Genomic DNA, 20,710 nt, shown 5'->3' with positions numbered 1-20,710 from the left:
TAAATCTCTCAAGCTTTAATATCCAGTAAAATAATTAATAAATTAATTTTATTAATTAATATTTTATAAATTGTGACTATTGCCTAGACAATTAAATAAAAACTGTCACTGGGGCCAAATTAGGCCAAATGGGTGGGAAATATACATCTGCAAAAGACAGTTAGCTATAGGGTAATTATCCAAATCCCATCCTTCAAATGTTTCATACAGTCAACTTAGACGATGTTGGGGCCAAAAAAAGGTTGGATGAGCATTGTAAAGCACTAGACATTCCTTATTCTGTGAAGCTGAGACCCTCTGATACTTCTTGTCAAAATGAACAAACAACACTCTACCAATCACCTGCCAATTTAACCTTATTACAACATCCATAATAATGATGATGATGATGATAGCTAGCATTAAGTAGTGTTTCTAGGTTTGGAGAGTGTTTTATATATGCTAGGTCATCAGAAGCAAGATAGGTGGTGCAGTGGATAGAGTGCTGGGCCTGGAGTCAGGAATATCTGGGTTCAAATCTGTGTGACTCTGGGAAAGACAATTAACTGCTGTCTGCCTCAGTTTCCATAACTGTAAAATAGGGATAATAATAGGACCTATCTTGCAGAGTTGTTGTGAGGATCAAATGAAATGCTTAGTACAAGTCCACGTAAAATGCTTAGCACTGTGCCTGGCACACAGCAAGTGCTTAATAGACATTTATTCTGTTCTCTCTGTTTTTTACTCTCCCAACAATCCTGGAGGGTAAGTGCTATTATTATTTTCATTTTACAGACAGGAAACTGAAATTTAGAGTGGTTAAGTGACTTGTCCAGGGTCACATAGCTAAGTTAATAAGGCAGTATTTGAACACAGTTCTTTCAGATTCCAAGTCCAGTACTCTGTCCACTGTAATAATTATAGTAAAAGCTAACATTCACATACAGATTACTATGAGCTAGGCACTTCGCAAGTATTATCTCATTTGGTCGTCACAACAACTCTGGGAGGTAGGTGCTATTATTATCCCCATTTTTACAGATAAGGAAACTGAGGCAAACAGAGATTAAGTGACTTGCTCAGGGTCACACAGCTAGTAAGTGTCAGAGGACTGATTTGAACTCACGTCTTCCTGACTCCAGGCCTGGTGCTCTATCCACTTTTACCACTTAACTGCCTCACCTAGACATTTACCTCCTCTTTCAGCTTCTAAGGAGGTTAATTAAGAGAGCTGTTAATTCTTAATTACTTATGTTTGTACAATCTTTTTCATTCTACCAGGTCCTGATTTTTCTTAGAGGAATATATTGTCTTCCATTAATTTTGGCACTTGACTTCAGCTCTTAATAGGCATTACATTAGTTTAAGCCTAAGACACTTATTGTCGAAGTAAACAAGTTTAGTTAAAATGTGATGTGGATGAGGATAAATTGTGTTTCCAACAAATTTCAATTTCAATGAACAAATACTTATTGATTGCTTACAAGGCATGGGCTTGTCCCATTTAAAGACTGACTATCAGTAATCAATATACAAGCACCTAGAGAATGCCTAGTAGGATGAGGGGGATTTATTGAGCATAGTTTAGAAATAGTTCTTAACCTTGAAGAATATTCAAAATAACATAACATATAGAATTCATTTGTTCAATGAATTTAATTCAATTCAACAAACATTTATTAAGTACCTCCGCTGGGCAACAATGTTACACTAAGTGATGGATCTACAAGGGCAAAAATGAATAGTTCTTGTCTCAAGTAGCTTACATTTTATTGAGGAAATTCTCTACACAGATAAGTCAATGCAAGATAATTCGAGAAGGGCTTAGCACTAACAAAGAGAAGCCTTCATGAAAGAAGCAGGATCAGCAGGACCTGAGCAGGATCTTAACTAGTACTATGAGGTGGACAGGAAGCATGCTAAGTGGAAAGAGACATGGATTTGAAGTGAGAAAACCTGAGTTTGAACCCCACCTGTGCCACTTACTTGCCTATGTGACCTTGGGCAAATCACTTAGCCTCAAGTTTTCCCACTTGTAAGATGAGGGGGTTAGATGAGAGGGACCCTCCAGCTCTATGTGCTTTAGGAATACTGATTTGGTACTGAAGAGGGGAAAAACTGAAGACAGGAAATTTGATTAGGAAGCTAATACAGTAGTCCAGGCAAGAGGGGATGTGAAACTGAACAAGGATGGTGGCTGTATGAGCAAAGGAAAAAGACAGACGGGAGCAATGTTATCAAGGTAGAATTAAGAAAACTTGGTAATTGATGGGCCCAGGATATGAAAGGGAGGAAGAAGCAGAGGTCGCTCTAACGTTATGTCTGGCTGATAGGGTTTGATGGTGGTGCTGCCAGCAGAAACAGGGAAGTTTCGAAAAAGAGTGCATTTATAGGAAGAGATAAATCTTCTAATTTGGACATGTTGAGTTTAAGATGCCAGTGAGACATCCAGGTGGAGATGTCCAGGAGATAGTAGGCAACGTAGGATTAGATAGAATTCTGGAAAGAGATTAGGGTTGTATATATGTAGATCTGAAAGTCATCTGTATAGATGTGAGTAAATGAGATTACCAAAGAGACAAGAAAAGAGAGAGGACCTGGGACTGAACCTTGGGAAACATTCACACTTGTTGGACGGCACATGAGTGATGATTCAGCAAAAGGCACCGAGAAGGGGCAGTCAGATATTAGGAGGACCAGGAGAATGCCCTGTCACAGAAATCAAAATATCCAGGAGGAGGGGATGGTCCACAGTGTTAAAAACTGTGGAGAAGTCAATTGAGATGACGCTACAGAATAGGCCATTGTGTTTAGGGTTATTTGTGGACGTCTAATATCTGCTTGAATACTTTGAGTCACAGGAAGATCTTTACCTAATAAAGTATCTCATTTCATTGGACTCAACAGTCAGTGAAACTTATCAAACTTTTCATTTAAAATTTCCAGCTTTGTTCAATAGTCTTAAGTAGGTGTAATATATAGAGCCACTATAGAGCTAGGCCCAAAGTAGTTATTTTCCTTCCTATTCAAAAATACAATTATTGATGGAAATAAAAATATTAACTTGCTTTTGAGCAAATTCTACGTATGGCAAAAAAAAAAGACAGCTATCTACTTTGAAAAGCATTATTTATTTTGCAATATGTATCACCATAGGACTTTTTAAAATACCAAGTGTTTACATTTATCAAAACTAAATTTACAGACTTTTCAGAGACAATTGTCACGTATGTACAAAGTGAAATACACTTTAGTATCTATGGGTAGTGTGGCCACAAAGACTGGATAGCCCAAAGGCCTTCTAATAGTATATGTTCACATAAAGCCAGCTGAAGCATTGACCAGTTCTCAGTTGCTGCTATCCATGTCTATTGACTGCTGTTTCACAATTATATATCATTTGAGCAAGTCTTTCAGGTGCTTATTACACCTACCCTGTTTGCACCTCACTAAAGCACTATATACCAGTGGCTTAGCATTGCTGGGAATACTCATTTTTGTTCATTGAAGCTATTTTAGTATTATTCTGTGTTGGTGGGATAATTGAGTTTCAGAACCTTGTTAATGAACCTGTCAATTGGATGTTGTATTGCTACTTCATGATATAGTAAAAAAAAAAAAAAATTGCTAATTTGAACAGGTTGGGTCAAACAATGTGAATTACTGAAATTTCAGAAATACTGATCATATGAAGTAATATCACTTACAAATTGATAACTGGACATTTCATATTTGTTTGTTCCATGCTAACTTGAAGGAATTAGCTGATAGTAACAGCATTATAATAACTAGTATTTATCTAGCACTTTAAGGTTTGCAAAGTGCTTTACATATGTCATCTTATTTTGATTCTCACAACAACCCAGTGAGGCAGGTATGGTTATTATCCCCATTTACAGATGAGGAAACTGACATGAGATAGTGTAAGTGACTTGCTTAGGATCACACAGCTTGTTTCATGAAAGATTTGAATCCAGGTATTCCTGACTCAAAATCCAGCACAGTTATCTATTACACCAGCATTAACTATTAACTAAGCTTTCTTGGAACAAGATGGCAGCCAACAAAAGTTTTAAAATGGATGTCTTATGTGATTTAATAGATTTCAGTGAAATTTAACTGATGGGTATCCCGCTCATTAGAAGTGGTTACAGAGTTAAGATCTACAATCCATGAATAAACTGAGGCCCAGAGAGGTGATATGAATTGCCCAGAGTCACACACCTTTTAAGTAGTAGAGCTAGAACTTGAGTCCAGGTCCTTCAACTTTCAATCCAGTGCCCTTTCCATTATATTATGTCACTACTTGTAATAAGTAAATAAAGAAACCTAACATTTCACTGTCATATGAGTATTTCTTCTCTGGGTTCTTTTGACTGGCCATTTGTCAATTGATCAGCAAGGACACAGAGACAGGAGTGTTGAAGCTTTATTCACTCAGAGTGAAACATACTCCACCAACCAAATGGATGGGGACGTATCTGTTACAAAATTGAGGGACAGAGGCTACACATAGATATGGATATTAAGATCTTGATATATAGATCTAGATACACATCTATATCTAACTTTATCATTTATCTTCTTATCATTATCTAGCTCTCTATCTGCTCTCTTACCTATCATCTCTTTATCTAGCTCTCATTTATCTGTCTGTCATCTCTACGTATCTATCATCCTATTGTATCTCTATCATATTTATCTATCTCTGTCTTTATCTATTTATCTATCTCTGTTATTGATCTATCATCTCTATCATCTATTCTATGTATCTATTATACTATTATATCTATCTATCCTTCTCTATTATCTACCTTTATCAGTCTTTTCCTATATAAATTTATCTATATCTATATACCCTTACTTATTTATCATCCTACCCTATCTATCATCTATCATCTCTATCTCTATTATCCAGCTGTTTGGTTTTTTGGGTCTCTCACAGCAGCAAATGTCAAATTAGAACAATTGGATGTGCCCAGAGGCAGGACCCCACCTTCAACATGGCAGTGGCAGTGACCTGGTCTTGGGCTAGACCATGCTGAAAAGCACCTGGGACCAAGTTTTCTGTGCACCACCCTCGAAGACTTTTGGAGATCCATGGAACCAGAAGGTAACGACTTTTATCTGGAGCATCTACTATGCCACATGGATAGTGATGGGGGAAAGATGGATGTGTTTACTCTGTGAACCCTGGGCTGAAATTGAACAATTTGTTTGGGGTCTCTAGACCTGTCCTGGGGTTTGGCCTCTCCAGATTCCAAACTAAAGCAACTGAGACCATCAAAAGCTTTGAGTAAATTTTAGTCAGACTACAAGGTGATGCTCTATCCAAGACACTTGTCACATTTATTAAGTGCCTGCTATGTGCCAGGCACTGTGCTAAGCCTTGGAGATACAAAAAAAAAAACCCAAATCAAAACAAAAAACAAGACACAGAACAACAACAAAAAACCAAAAGATAGCCCCTGCCTTCAAGAAGCTTACAATCTAATGGAGGAGACAACAATCAAATATGTTATAAACAAGTTACATACCAGATAAATAGGAAATAATTAAGAGAGGGAAGGCATAAGAATTAAGAGGGGTTGGGAAAAGCTTCCAGTGGGAGATGGGATTTTAATTGGAACTTAAAGCCAAGGAAGTCAGTATATGGAGATGAGGACACAGAACATTCCAGGCTTGGAGGGGTGGGGTGGGGGAGGAGGACAGCAGGAGAAAATGCCTGGAGTCAAGAGATGAAGTGTCTTGTTTGTTGAACTGAAAGAAGGCCAGGGTTTCTGGATATAAGAATTGTAATTTAAAACAAAAATTTTAATATAAAAAAACCAGAAGTGGTTATGTCAACTATTAACACTACAAAAAATTATTTAATTTTTTTCTCTTGATTTGCAGTTCTTTAGAGCATCTATCAGTTTACTGTAAACCCTCTACAATGATTTCAAGAAAGTACAAGGGTATTTGATGCTCATTGGGGTTTATCTAGGCCTAGTACAATGTCTTGTACATACTTTAATATACCAAAAAGATCCATGATTTAATTGTGGTGGGTACTCTCTCTAAACTACAACTTAGACAAATCTCTGTGGTTACTGTGATCAAAAATATGAATCTGTCACCTTGTGACTAACCTTTGGTGATAAGCTTCTCCAAATTTAGCTATATTGGACCTTGGGTGACAGACAATACAGTTTGTCCCTGGCTAGTACTCGAAGTTTTTCCAGCTTGGTAGGAATCTGCCAAAGCTTGTGCTCAGCTGGCATATGGCCTTTTAGCAGCCAGGGTCGCCTCCAACCTGCAATGAGGTATGGGGACTAGACTTCAGTGGAGTTCCTAGTAAATGCTTAATTAAATATTTGTTGATAGACTGATCTATGTGAGTACTTTTTTCCTAAGGTGAATGGAGGGAGGCTCTTTCCCTTCTCCTCCCCACCCCTCAAGGCATATTTGGCTTCCAAAAATAATTCACATTTATAAAGCACTTATGTTTGATGAGGTATTTATGACTTGTTAACATGAATGGTATTACTAAGGGGGATTTTTCTTTTTGTTCAAACACTCCTTGTAACACATGTTTGCGTTTGGAGAGGAGCTGACCACATAGCTTTGGATTCTATGCTTTTGAGATTTAGTCTTAAGCTTTAGCAGCTGGCTATGAAAACTGGCATGATTCAATTCTAAGCATTACTCATCCATGCCAATTTTTATACAGGGTCTCATTTAAGTCGCCTTTTAAAAATTTCCTCTAATAAAAACAGCACAATAAAAATATAATGAGTATGTCCTCAATAGTGATGCTTTAGTTGAGTGGATTTAGAAATGAGAAATTAGGTTTTAGGACTAGCCCGTACGCAAGAGCGCTTATTTTTTGTTTGTTTTTAACCATTTCAGTTCCTTTCTGTGCTCCCAACAGAGTTGGCTCTGGTAAGCGCCATTCATTCTTCTTAAGCAGGTGTTAGGAACTGAAGGTCAGTGGGATGGGGTGTGCGGGGTAGTGCAAGCACGGGTGGTGATGGTGGCGTACGCTTGGAAGGGTGAATGTGAGATGTGTCCATGCTTTTCTGTTATCTCCTTTGCTTAATATCCCCCCCAGGGGTGAGCGGGCTGGAGCTCGAGTGTATCTCGAGGCTCCGCCCCGGGCTGAGCGGAATACTGGGGGTTGGGGGGGAGTGGTGAGAGGACGGCCGTCCCGCAGCCCGCGGTCCAGCCCCGCCCGCCCGGCTGGCGGAGGGGGAGGAGGCTGGAGCGACAGCAGCCGCCGCCGCCGCAGCAGCAGTAGCCAGAGCAGCGGGAGCCGCCGCCTCGCTGCGCTCGTGTGTGAGTGATCTCCTCCCTCCCTCCCTCCTTCCCTCTTTTCCCCTCCCCTCCCTTTCGCCCGCCCGGGTCGCGGCGGGGCCGTGGTGTACGTGCAGAGCGCGCAGAGCGAGTGGCGCCCGCCCGCCCGCCGTCTTCTCCATTCCGCCAGCCGGGCCGGGCCGGGTTGGCAGGGCCGCAGACGTGAGGGCGGCCGGCGCCGCGTAGGTCGCGCGACCCTCGCCCGGGTCCTCGTTCACCCCCACCCTATCCTACCCACCCCACCCCACCCCACCCCACCCCCCACCGCGAGAAGGAGAGAGCGAGCGAGCGAAGGTAGTCCTCCGCAGCCCGCGGTGGCGGGGATCAGGCCGTGAGGCGGCTGCCGGCTGCCGGGAGCCGGGCGGCCGGCGCTGCGCAGGGGCCGGGGCGCCGCGGAGGCGAGGGCCCGGCGGGCTGCCGCGGCGGTGCATGGCGCAGTAGCAGCCGCTTCGTCCGGCCGTCCGCCCCTCTGCTTCCCCGGCGTGCGTCCGCCCTCCCGTTACTCCCTCGAGCTCGGCTGGGGCCGCCGCCGCCATGGCCAATGACAGCGGCGGGGCCGGCGGGCTGAGCCCGAGCGAGCGGGACCGGCAGTACTGCGAGCTGTGCGGGAAGATGGAGAACCTGCTGCGCTGCAGCCGCTGCCGCAGCTCCTTCTACTGCAGCAAGGAGCACCAGCGCCAGGACTGGAAGAAGCACAAGCTCGTCTGCCACGGCGGCGGGGGAGCCGCCGAGCACGGGCCGGCCGGAGGAGGCCGCCCGCAGCCCCAGCCCCCCGGGGTCTCCCCGCACCCCGCGACGCCGCCCAAGGCCGGCCGGGCCGGGCTCAAAGAAGCCAAGAAAACGCAGCAGCAGCCGCCGCGCCGGGACACCACCTCCCCGGAGGCCGCCTCGGCCGCGGCCGCGGGCTCGGGGGCGGTGCCGCCGCCTCCGCCTCCAGTCTCCGCGGCCGCCCCGGAGGGAGCAGCCTCCTCGGCCAAGGCTGCCGTGGTTTCCGTGGCGGCGGCGCCGCCGCCTCCTCCCGCAGCCGTCAACAACCACGGGCCGGCGGCGGGCCCTGCGGAGGCGGAGTCCGGAAGGGACGAGTCGCTGGGCCGGTCGCCGCTGTGCCCGGGCGGCTCGGCGTGCCCTCAGCTGAGCCCCCCGGGCCTGGGGCTGATGCTGAGGCCCAACGGGCAGACGAAGCCCCTGCCGGCGCTGAAGCTGGCGCTGGAGTACATCGTGCCGTGCATGAACAAGCACGGCATCTGCGTGGTGGACGACTTCCTGGGCAAGGAGACCGGCCAGCAGATCGGCGACGAGGTGCGGGCCCTGCACGACACCGGTAAGTTCACCGATGGGCAGCTGGTCAGCCAGAAGAGCGACTCCTCCAAGGACATCCGGGGCGACAAGATCACCTGGATCGAAGGCAAGGAGCCGGGCTGCGAGACCATCGGACGGCTCATGAGCAGCATGGACGACCTGATCCGCCACTGTAACGGCAAGCTGGGCAACTACAAAATCAACGGCAGGACGAAAGTAAGTACGTGGTGGCGGTATTCTCGGGACCCCCGCTGGGCTCCCCTTCCCCCTCCCCCTCCCCTTCTGCGTTACAGGCTCGCACCGAGATAGCTTTCTTTAATGCTAGTTGACGCCGGTCAGTGAGGAAAATGGGAGTGTTTATTAGACCCCGCTCCCAGGTGGAGATGTCTCCTTTTTCACCTGCTGTCATTCACCACAGCACCTCTTTCTTAGCACTTAGGTGCTTCAGTCTTCTTGCAGCTGCCTCCCTTCTTGTAAAGCCCCTCAGGTACCTGACCCTTTTCTTTAGCTTTCTGTGTTTGACGCTTCCTAAGTTTGCACGCTCAGTATGTCACAAAACAAACTCCCTTAGCGTATGTTTAGGGTACCCCCTGGGAGGTATTAGTATACTACCCAGAGAAAGTGCTGGGTTTGCATAAGCTCTTAAATTCGAATGATGACTCATCAGATTATGCTTTACAAAGATAATTGTCTCATACTTTTGGCAAAATGTGTCAATTGACTACAAAAATGAGAAAAAAAAATCACTTAAGTAGCCAATTAATCAAAATTCATTAGATTCTTCTAGTGGCCCTAAAGACTCTTCCCTTCCCCTCCTCTCCTATATCTTACTTTTAAAGCCTCAATAAAACAGATAGATTTTGAGCAAAACATTTTATCTGGGATTTCTTTACTGTTTGATTACATTTGAATGGGTTCCTTTGTGTTTTTCCTTTCCTGTTGCTTCTTCTTTTGTCTCAATAATATTCCCGTATCTCTAATCTTTTGCCTCTTAATAAGTATAGTAAACATTAATCCTTGTATCTTTCTCTCTATAATATACTCTTGCAGTTTTTCTCCTCTATTATTATACTCAAAAAACACTCCCTGACTGCTTAACTGAGCCCCTGCACTTTTGTCAAGAAAGTGAAAGATGAGACAAGTATGTGCTTACTAATTGGTTTTTCTGGGACTGTTCTCAGAAAAGTATAAGCAGTGCGAGTCTATTAAACTTAAGTTGTTTATAGCTAATTTTTCCTACAGTTTTTAAAAGTAGACTTTTCAGAGTGGCTTTATTTTACCATTCACTATATATATTTCATTGAGCATTTTGTTATTACTGAGCAGTACTAGGTTACCTCCTCTCCCCAATCTCCCCCTCCTCCAAAGCTACTTTACTTCCTTGGGGAATCCTGGAATTTAAAAGAAGTATAGCAGCTTCATTATTGAATTAGGACATCTGAAATTCAGGTGTTCTTGCATAACAAATTTTATAGTAAACTTAATAGAAAAAGATCAAACTTTGTCAATTCAGTAATCTCATAAGATTTATTTTTGGATAAAATTTATACAATATAATTGTGCAATGGAATTGACATAACTTGGTTATTAAAATAGTTTGCTGAGTGATAATATATTAAGATGATTAAAGGGTACTTGGATATAGACTGTTGGAGTGCATCTAAGGTGTAACCTTGATTTTGTGAATGAGATAAAATCCAAAATCTGTCTTGCTCTCTGCTCAATAGTTGAGCTTGCTAGGTTAGGCAGTATTGAAGGAAAGGGAAGGATGGTCTCATATCTTTCTGTTCTTACTGACTTGCCAGGGGAAGGGGCTGCAGCCTCCGAAGCTTTTTAGAGCTCTTGATTCCCTAGGTTAGGTCGTTGTGAGGAAATGTCCACCTACTTCCTTTGGAATCCCTTTAGCAGAAGAAACAATGTCTACAGTGGCTTTAAAATCACTTAGCTGTAGCTATGGTAGTTAATGGAGCTAGCATGAAGGTGAAGTTTAAGTTTTGCAGATTTGAACTTTTGTTTGCCATTGAAGTACTAGGAATATGTAATTACAGAATTCAGTTATCATTAATTCTTTTTGATGGAATTTAAAAAAAATTAAAATTAAAATTTGAATTTGAATTTTTAAAAGAAATTGTGTGATGGAAAAATCTAAAGTTTGTTTGGTGCTAATAAGATGAGAGTGGAAGATCTGATTCCCTGATTAGACAATAGTGTCTCTTAGACAACAGCTTTGTTTCAAGGCCACTAACTTCACCTTAACCCTGTCCAAAATGTCTTGCAAGGGAACCAGGTGAGAAGCTGTTAATCATTTAGCTCAACCTGACAGTTCTCCTGGAGGAAAAAAAAAATATCAGCAAAGAAAAAGCCAATTCATACTAGTTATTCTACTGATGACTGATCCTATACCTGAAGAAACATACTTTATGGTCTCAGAGTATTTGTTTTTTTTTTTTTAAATTATGAAATGTTTACTTTAGGCAGCCCTTCCAAAAGATGCTTGCTTCATTTTTGTAATAACAATCTAGTTTTGCTGTCATCACAAGATGAACAGGAAAGCTTGGATATAGTCAACGATTGTTTAAAAAAAAAAAAGGCTGTAATTGCTAGTGGTAATATACTTTTTCAACTAATTTTAATTTGAATATTGCAGACTGCAAAGTCTGTGGTACTCTAAGATTGGGGCATAGCTAAAATCGTCAAATACTCTAAGCCAAAAAATTAGAATACATCATCTGACAAAAGCTATTTCTTTTGTACTTTGTTAAAGTGTGTGTTTTCTAGAAATTTTGACTATCCTAGAAAATGTAGCATGTAATAGTTGCTTGTAGGAATTGTAGGTTGAGTAATCATTTCAAAAACTGAGATAAATGGCTATTTTTTTATACAATGAAATGGACATTGACTTATTCGATATCACTATTTTAGAACAATTGTTTATTTTTATACATATGTGCATATATGTATGTATATATATACATATATGTATATAGTTAATGTTAAAGAGGGAAAGGATTATAATAGAATATGGGAGAAAAGGTAAACTACTGTGGTATAGCACCAGGTTCAATCTCTTCCCATGATGCTCTTCCTGTTTCATTTCCTTTGAGCCCTTCTCATGGTGTTTTCCTCCCTTTTCTATTCTTTGACAACTTCCATGTTCTTCTACTCTTTCATTCCTCTTTTCCTAAGCTTTAAGATCTTCACTGATTCCAGGAACAACTCTTTGTTGCTTTTTGGGGAGAAGAAAAATAGGAGAGTGGGGAGAGGTTGTTCAGGTTATAGAAAAATGTGGAAATCTGAAGTGGTATTGGGGATTGAAGGAGAGGAGAGGAAAGGAGGGCAAAAGAAAGAGTGCCATAAATGTTTTTGAGGATTATTCTCTTTGAGAGATTTAAAAATTTGATTAGTCACCCATGATCACTTCTCCATTTGGGAAAAAAGTGAATTAGAATTTATTCATTCAATAATATATATAAGATACATATGATTTTTTATTTGCTAGCATTTTTCCATAAATTTAATCCTGGGGGCAAATGAAAGGAGTTGAAATACCTTTGAAGAAAAGGAGCAAAATGTGGTAAGATAAAGCAGTAAACACAGATTGATCATCCATTTTCCAGTTAGTTAGGTAGCACTCTCTTAATCAGGGAGTAGGATATGTCTTCACATGTAGTTCTAAAATCGATTAGAATCTCCTCAATGGAAGGAATTGTGGTTGTATGTAGCAGGCATCTGTGATATTAAAAAACATCTTTTTCCTCCTAACCTTTACAACTTCTGGCAGTGTTTCTGTATTGTTGGCTCCTCATATGTACAAATTGAAGGAGCTTGTTTAATAGCTATATCAGAGTTTATGATCAAATTTCCCTGTGGCAAAAGGAGCTAAGAACATTGTTAGTTAGAAAGTTATACTTAATATCGACTGCTCAAAGAACAATTTTAAGAAAGGGACTGTGTTCAACTTTGAAACCTTTCAAATGTATAATTGTAAAGTACTTTCCTGCAGAATGTTCACATGTATTTTCAGTTGCTGTTTACAGGTTTTTATTTGAAAGCTATTTACATGTTATATATTTACAGTTCTTTAATCTACAGCCAAAACAGAAACAATTTCTAGACTTTTGTCTGTTTTCCATAAACACACCAAACTTAAATATGCATTCTTTCTCTTGCTTTTCCCGTTTTCTTCTCCCAGAATTCCTTATGTAGGCTGCATTTCTAACCACTTACCTTGTTATATTGTCAGTAGTACATGTCCTCACTTTCATTTATTTTTCATAGTTTATGGGATTTCTCTTAATTTTTTTTTTTATGGCTCTCTTTCAGTTCCCTCTATTCCTTCACCTCCTCAATCCATTCTTTTGACATTTTCCACTTGTGCCATGTTTTAGGTTTCTTTTCCCTCTTATTTACTTATTGTAGACCTTTTTTTTTTTTTTTAAAGATGTATTGGCCTCCTTTGGTACTTTCTTTTCTTAATTTCCCAAGATGTTCTAACTTCTCTGAACCTCAGGTGGGGCCATTTCTTTTGAAACAAGACCACTTTTTCTCCTTTCCTCAACTAGAGTGATGGTCTCCCTGAGGTTATTATTTTTGCTCTTATCAAATGATCTTACATTTACTTAACCTTTTACATGTTGCTTCTCTAGTCGAATGTAAACTCCTCTAGGGTAGGCCCTATTTGTCGTTTTATCCCCGGTGCCTCCCCTTGCACAGAGTAGGCTTTAATTGTTTGTTGAATTGTATTCTTGCTGCATGGCCTACTGACATTGTTGGTTGTTTTCTTAGTTTTCCTTTGCCATAATCCCCTGGCCTTACCTTGAGTCCATCTTTATTTTTCCCATTTCTTAAGAGCTTCCTTTTATTGCTTTTCCCCCTTTTCTTATAGCTGCAGGTGACTTTCCTTTGGACAGATGTTATCACATCAGTTTCATTTTTCCTTTCATTTTGGGTCTTGGACCAGCTATGTCCAGGAATCCTGGCATGCTCTTGAGCAGTTTACGTAGTTGTCCTTTTACATGGAAGTTACATGCACCCCACCCCTGTTTTTTGAAATTGGATCTCTCTATCTTGCCCAGGCTGGAAGTATGGAAGCTGTTCATGGGCTGATCCTCTTGCTTATTGGCACAGAAGCTTTGACCTTTTCCATTTCCCGCCTGTGCTGATTTGCCCTTCGTTAGGTAGCTTCATAGCCCCTCCTTGCTTTCAAGGGCTCATTATATTGGTGCCAGACATAATGTTGACACCTGATGGGCTCAATCCTGCTGTAGCCCAGAACTGAGTACAAGCAATCCCAAGCTCAGCTTCCCCTAGTGGCAGGTAACTTCTTTTGAGAGAAGATTGCTTTGTCCTTCCTTTCCTCCATAATCCTTACAAAGGAAAAAATGGATATACCTACAGTATTTCTTGTCTTTTTTCTTCCTTTCTTATTTTCCTTGTTATGCTTCTCCCAGCACCCCCCTACCCCCCAATTTTCTCTCCTCTTCACTTTTAACTGTGATCCCGGCTAAAGCTAAGGGAAAATATTATGTGCTCTCATAGGTTGGCTAATCTTAACTGTTGGTTTAGTTACTTTTTCCTCCTGGAACTGTGGTATTTTTGTCCAATATGGAGTCACCTTTCACCTCTTAAATTGTGCATGAATTTTTACACTTCTTCATCAGTGGTAGCCATGCTTCCTCCTTCCCAACATGTGCTACCCTTATAGCTAAATCTCTTTTAATCATCTGAACAACTCTATGTGGTAGGTACAGGTAATACATTTTACAGATGAGAAAATTGAAACTCAGAGAGACTGTGGCTTCCTTAAAATCATAAAGCTAGAAGATGGATGATATGGGATTTGAACCCAGGTCACCTGATTCCTAATCCATTTATTTTTCTACTAACAGTATAGTTTTCACTGAAACTATTTTGGTGATTTCATGGGAAACAATCCCTTAGAAAGTTAAACTGATATAAAATATCCCCAAATGGGAACTTTAAAAGTATAGGGCAGATAGAAATAAGAGTCTAGGATTGAAGGACTCCATGTAATTCATGAGATTGGATGAAAGCATAGAGTTTAAATTGTCTTAAAATTAGAGACAAAAGAGAAGTCAGAAATAAATAAAGTATCATTTATCCAGGTGGGGTATTAGATAACAAGAATTAGTAGAGGAAATGGAAAAGAGGTAAAATAGTGTTACAGTAATTTATGTTTATTATGAATCTCAGCATTGAAGGAAACTTAATCTTTTTATGATATTAAGAAGTCATTAATAAGTGCAATGCTATTTATAAAGATTTCAGTACATTTTTTTTTGTTTTTGTTTAAGAAAAACATGGGAACATCCAGAGTGGGGAGCATCCCCTGCTGTCTGGAAAAAGATTCTATCTGGAACTAGTTATTCACTAAAGATTATAGAGGCAAATTTTTACTCTAGTTATTGCTTTAGAGAGCAGAGACCTAAAGTGTCTTTGAGTAGTTTGACTCAAAAGATTAGTGGGGGAATTCAAAGACTATGAAAGGCATGAAGTCTAATTTTAATATGGCTATTAATGCTGGAAGCAGTTAACTACTAGAATACTGTTTGGCTGAGCTGTTGATCTAAATATTATTTATGAGCAAGTTTTTCCTTTGTCAAAATGACTCTCATGCATTTATTGAGAAAATCTTCTTGATGATCTTTTGACGGACCAAAGTATAAGTCCTCATTAATATTGCTGTTGATTTGAGGCATGTTGGTATGGGATGATGAGAACATTAGTGCTATATCTGTTCCCCGGGTTAATGGAAGTCTTAAACATCTTTGTCTTTTAAGGTCATCAGGATTCACTGTTATGTGTTTAAACCTAAAGATTTTAACCATATGCCCTCTCCTTCAAACCCCTCATTCTCAAAACTAAACCAAATGTCAACAACTTAGTGATGTTTGTGGTTTTGTTTCCAAAAGAACTTATGAGTTGGTCAAAGTCATCATTTATTTAAACTTTGTGTTCTTATTATAAATATCAGACAATATTTTCTCATTTAATCACAGAGTTTAATTTTGAAGCTCAGTAAAGAATATTTTAAATATATACATAGTGTAATATTTCATGACTTTAAGTTTATTTTGATTACATAGAAATCAATTTATAACTTGAATTTTTTTCTTATTATTTTCTTAACCCCATGACTTATTTTCTGTTTCGATTATTGGCACAGAAACTTTAACCTGTTCTATTTTCTGCCTGTGCTGATTTGCCGTTCCTTAGGTTCTCACAGGTTGGCTATGAGGCACCTCTTGTGCTTCCATGTATTTTATTTGATCTTTTATTAACTTTCTCTATGTCCCTAAAGCTTACTCAGAAAGTTCATTTTACTAGAGACAGAAAGCAAATTCATTGGCTATGAATCCTGTAAGTCAGGCTGGAAATAATTATCTGTGGAATACTGTTTGGTTAAGCCGGTGATCTAAATATTATTTATAGGCAAATTTTCCCATTGTCAAAATTACTTTTTTGTTAGGCATCTATTTGGCTCACCTTGATGATCTTTTGACAGACCAAAGTATGAGTGGTCACTTTGTCAGTTCACTAACAATACTAAAAATTTCTTCCTCATTCCCTTACCTTTGAAGGAAGGGTAATGGGGGAATCTTTCTAAAATTATTTGACATGGTCATATGTTCTGACATTTTGGCTATAGAACTACAAAATTTAAATAAATAAATTTCCTTGATGATATCTTTTATGTTCCCTACCTTTGGGTCATGTGAACTTTTGATTGTTTAGTTGTAACTCTTATTCTTGATATTTTTTAATACTACTCTTTCTTCTTTGTTTTTGAGGGTTGTAAAGGTTAAAGAGTGGTATATAAAAAACATCAAGGATAGAGTGGCTGGTGATCAAAAAGACACATAAAATTATCCAGTACAGGCCAAGGTAGTACCTGAACTTGCTAAGTAATTCTTGAGCTGAAATTTTCCAGACCTAAGTTTTAGTCTGATGATTTTTTAGGCTTGGAACCCATGCTCCATTGTGTTGTCCCTTGTTTTGGCTTACCTGAGGATGTATTCTTTACCAGAACTGTCCTAAATTCTTCAGTTTGGGGAATTAGCCTAGCTAAACACTTTTGACTGACATTGATTTTCTTATGATCACAAACACACTTTTAGTCAATAAAGAAGCTTCCTGATTGCTAGCAGAATTTGGATACTCGAGTTCTTCCTCAACCACTGGTTAACTACATATATCTTCCTTTCCATTTGCTTAAAGGGGGAAGAGGAAACAAACTCATAGAATATCAGTTGTGTAGACATTGTGGAGAAAAAAAAGAATAATTTAATGTGATAACCATTATGTATGTTTATAATAGACATCACTTTTCTTACATTTGTTGATGGCAGTACATATGGATATATATTAATTGGATATATATTAATGAATATATATTAATCACTGTGTGCACAGCACTTTGTTGGGAGGTAAGTTTGGATAAAAACAAATTTCTGTCTTCAGGCAACTTAGAGTAAAATATGAGTGTAAAGGAGTAGTTTCCACATTCTCCATCCCCCATTAATATAATTAGCATACAGGTAAAGTAAAGTTTTAAATACATAAACAAGATATACCCTGTGATCTCCCTGAGGTGAGAATGTCTGGGTCAGAAATGGAACAGCTGCTTGGCTAACCATGCCTCTATGGGATTTTAAACGTCTAGAGGAATTTCAGTAGTCACTCAAGTGGTGAGTAGTCAATCAATCAACCAGCATTTATTAAACAAATATTATGTGCCAGGTACTGGGTATCCAGATATAAGGAATGAAACAATTCCCACTCACAAGGAGCTTATCCAAGTTCTGGAGTTGAGGATTCCAGTTCTACTTTTGAACCCAAGCCTTTGAGAAGGAATTACTCTTGGGGGGAGAATAGAGTTTCTCTCTGCTCTCTGTATCTTGCTTTCTCTCTCTTTCCCTCTTCCGTCTTCCCTCCACCCCATTGACCATGTTATCAGAGAGACTGGACCAGTATCAGAAAGTGGATCCAGCTGGGATCAGAGATTGGACCAGTAGGAGACAACATATCCAACTGGGAACAGAGTGACAAACAGATGGGGACAAATGTGTGGAAAGGCAGTTCCCCAAGGAGGGAGTCAGCTTCAAGGATCATGGTCCTTTGCACCAGGAAAGAATTCCAGCTTTGAACTCAGTAAAGGACTTCCAGCCCATAAAGTGCAAGTAGATGTGAGTTACCCTTTTGCCACAGGTGTATGCTACATGTGTGCCTCACTTCCTTTGTACTCTAAGTTTGAGCTCACTTTTCAAGTGGACTTGTGTGTATTTGTGGGGGACTATACCTCAGAGTTTTGGGGGGAATGTTTTGTACTAACTGTTTTTACTATACTGTGTTAATAAATACCATTGCTGATGATTAATAGGAAGCATACTGGAAGGGGGCTTGTAAGAAGCTATATGAAAAACACAGGCCTCAGAGTTACCTTTAAGAGTGATAATTAGCCACCTTCTAAGGATGTCAAAATCTTGAGTGCAGATTGGGGGAGTGATCTTCGATGGGTTACTGAATGGTGATATGAGATATGCACAAGATAATTATAATGCCATATACCAAGTGCTTAAGAGAAATTCAAGCCAAGTGCTCTGTGAAGTCTGAGGGGAAGAAGTATGAATTCTCACAAGTGAAAAAACACAGATTTTTGGGTGTTAAAAGACCTACACTCAGGTTTGAGTTTGACCTCAGGCACTAGCTGTGTGAATCTGGGATATCCATTTCACCTCAGGTTCTCTATTTGTAAAATAAGAGGGATACCATAATATTCTCTCTCTCTCTCTCTCTCTCTAATATGTTATTTTTTTTTTCTCTCTCTCAGTAATCTGTGGGGGGGAAAAACCCAAAGAGTTTAGCAAAAGTGACCAGCATACTGAAAAACTTTGACATCTCCACTATTTCTCATTCATTGTCCTCCACCTTTGTTATCTAATACCAACTAGGCCCTAACTAAAACAAGACAGTCCTTTTATTCCACCCTAATTGATGTCTTGTCTTATGTCATTCACTCTCCACTGAAGCTGTTTTAAATGTTTGATTCCTTACTTAAACTCTCTACAATCCAGCTTCCATCTCCTCTCCTCTTCCCTCCCTCCCTCTTCACTTTCCCAGCTGTGGACCTTGCTGATTACTAAGAAAATTGAGGCCATTTAGCCAGAGCTACCTCTTCTCTTATTCCCTTCTTTTCTAACCATCATCTCCTTTTCTTTCCTTCTAGTCCCCAGTTTATGACAGTGGTGGCCTTTCCACCTACCAAGCTCAATCTTCTTACATATATACTTGATCCTATGCCTTCTTGTCATCTCCAGAAGATTGTATCATCAGTCATTTCTTCTTTCTTGAATCTTCAACCTTTCCTTTCCCCTGGTTATTTCCATAATGCCTTCAAACATGTTCAAGTTCCCTCATCCTTAAAAAAGCCTACATCCTACAGTTGCTTTAAACTATTGACCTATTATTTCTTCTCCCTCTTTCAGTCACACTTGTCTATATTTGCTGTTTCTACTTGTCTTTCTCTCCTTTCATTTATCATCCCTTTGCAGTGTGACTTCCAGGCTCATCACTGACTTGAAACTGTTCTCTCCAATGTTAATGATCTCTTAATTGCTAAATAATTATTTTTTTTTCTTAGTCCTCATCCATTTCATTCTTATCTGTTGCTTTTTACACTGTTGACCATTCTCTCTTTCTGGATGTTTCGTTTTCTGGATTTTCTTGATGCTAATCTTTCCTGGTTCACATCCTGCCCATCTGACCAAACCTCCTCAGTCGCCTTTGCTGGATAATCCACATCAGACCTAGTTGAAGGTGTTCCTTAAGGTTCTGACCCAGCCCTCTTTTATTATCCACCTATATTCTTATAGTCCCTCCCTTGGATTTAATTATCATCTTTATTCAGATGACTCTCAGATCTAGCTATCCATTCCCAGTTTCTCCTCTGAGCTTCAATCCTGCTTTAATGGTTGGCAAACTAAATGTCCCAGATATTCAAATTCACTTTGTCCAAAACTGAACTCATTATCTGCACCCCCAAACTATTCCCTTTTTGCTTCATGTTTGTTTCACACTACTATCCCAGCTTTGTAACCTTCGAATTATCCTCTGCTCTTCATTCTCTCTCACCCCACATATTCAGTCAGTTCCAGAATTTGCTATTTCTGCTTTTATATCTCATCTCTTTATTTGGTTGCTTTTCTTCTTTCACATGACTAACCACCAACATAGTGCAGGTTCTCATCATTTCTCCTAAATTACTGTGGCAGCCTCCTAATTTGTCTTCTTGCATCCACTATCTTCCCACTCTAGTCTGTTCTATGCAGTACTGTCAGAAATAATTTTCCTTAAGCATAGATCTGACCATATGACTGTCTAGTCAACTCCAGTGGCTTCCTGTTGCATAGGATAGAGTACAAACTATTCTGTTTTAAAGTCCTTAATAACGTGGCCTCAACCTATCTTTCTGGCTTCACTGGACAATACTCTTGCTCTCTGTAATCCAGGCAAACTGGCTTTCTCTCTTCCTCACACTCAACAGTCCATCATCTGTCGCCTTGCCTTTGTACTGACTGTCTGCCTCCTTTCTTCTGCCTCAAAGTCTTTTCTTTGGAATACAGTTCAAACTCTAGGATCTTTTCTTGATTTTCTCAACTGCTAGTACTATCCCTCCCAAACTACCTTGTATTTAACAACTTGTATGTGTTTTTATTTATTTGTGCTATGTTTATACAGAATATATTTATATGTGTACTTGGTTTTTGGTCTCCATTAGACTGTATGTTCTGTGAGAGTAAGTGTTGTATCATTCTTTATAATTATATTCCCATTGCATAGCGCATAGTAGAATAAATGTTTTTTGATTGATTGATTTACAAAGGAAAGAGGGTAAGTAATCGCATATTTTTTCTTTGGGTCCAAGCTTGGTTGCACCTGGAATTTTAAGATCTGGAATGGACATTTTAAGAAGAACATTGACAAATTAGAACATACTCAGCAGAGGGTGACCAAGGCTTTAGAAGCATGCTATCATCATCATCATCATCATCATCATCATCATCATCATCATCATCAT

At 40.0% G+C, this 20,710-nt stretch overlaps 1 protein-coding gene across 2 annotated transcripts in view; it reads left to right on the top strand.

Moving 5' to 3' along the window:
* Positions 1-7,848: 7,848 nt before the first annotated feature.
* Positions 7,849-20,710, top strand: part of LOC114050126 (egl nine homolog 1-like) — a 71,341-nt gene continuing 58,479 nt past the window's right edge. Inside the window, exons 1-2 of one of the 2 annotated variants that reach the window (XM_027871704.1) lie at positions 7,849-8,381; positions 8,451-8,829. In XM_027871704.1, the coding sequence (XP_027727505.1) occupies positions 7,849-8,381; positions 8,451-8,829 (912 nt within the window). Of the gene's footprint in view, positions 8,830-20,710 lie in introns of both variants that reach the window. The other variant, XM_027871703.1, reaches the window with a different exon arrangement.

Source organism: Vombatus ursinus, unplaced genomic scaffold (assembly GCF_900497805.2).
Source record: "Vombatus ursinus unplaced genomic scaffold, bare-nosed wombat genome assembly UNPS02014798.1, whole genome shotgun sequence".
NCBI lineage: Eukaryota > Metazoa > Chordata > Mammalia > Diprotodontia > Vombatidae > Vombatus > Vombatus ursinus.
The sequence above is the reverse complement of the archived record's forward strand: the minus strand, read 5'-3'. Positions and strand labels throughout refer to the sequence as shown.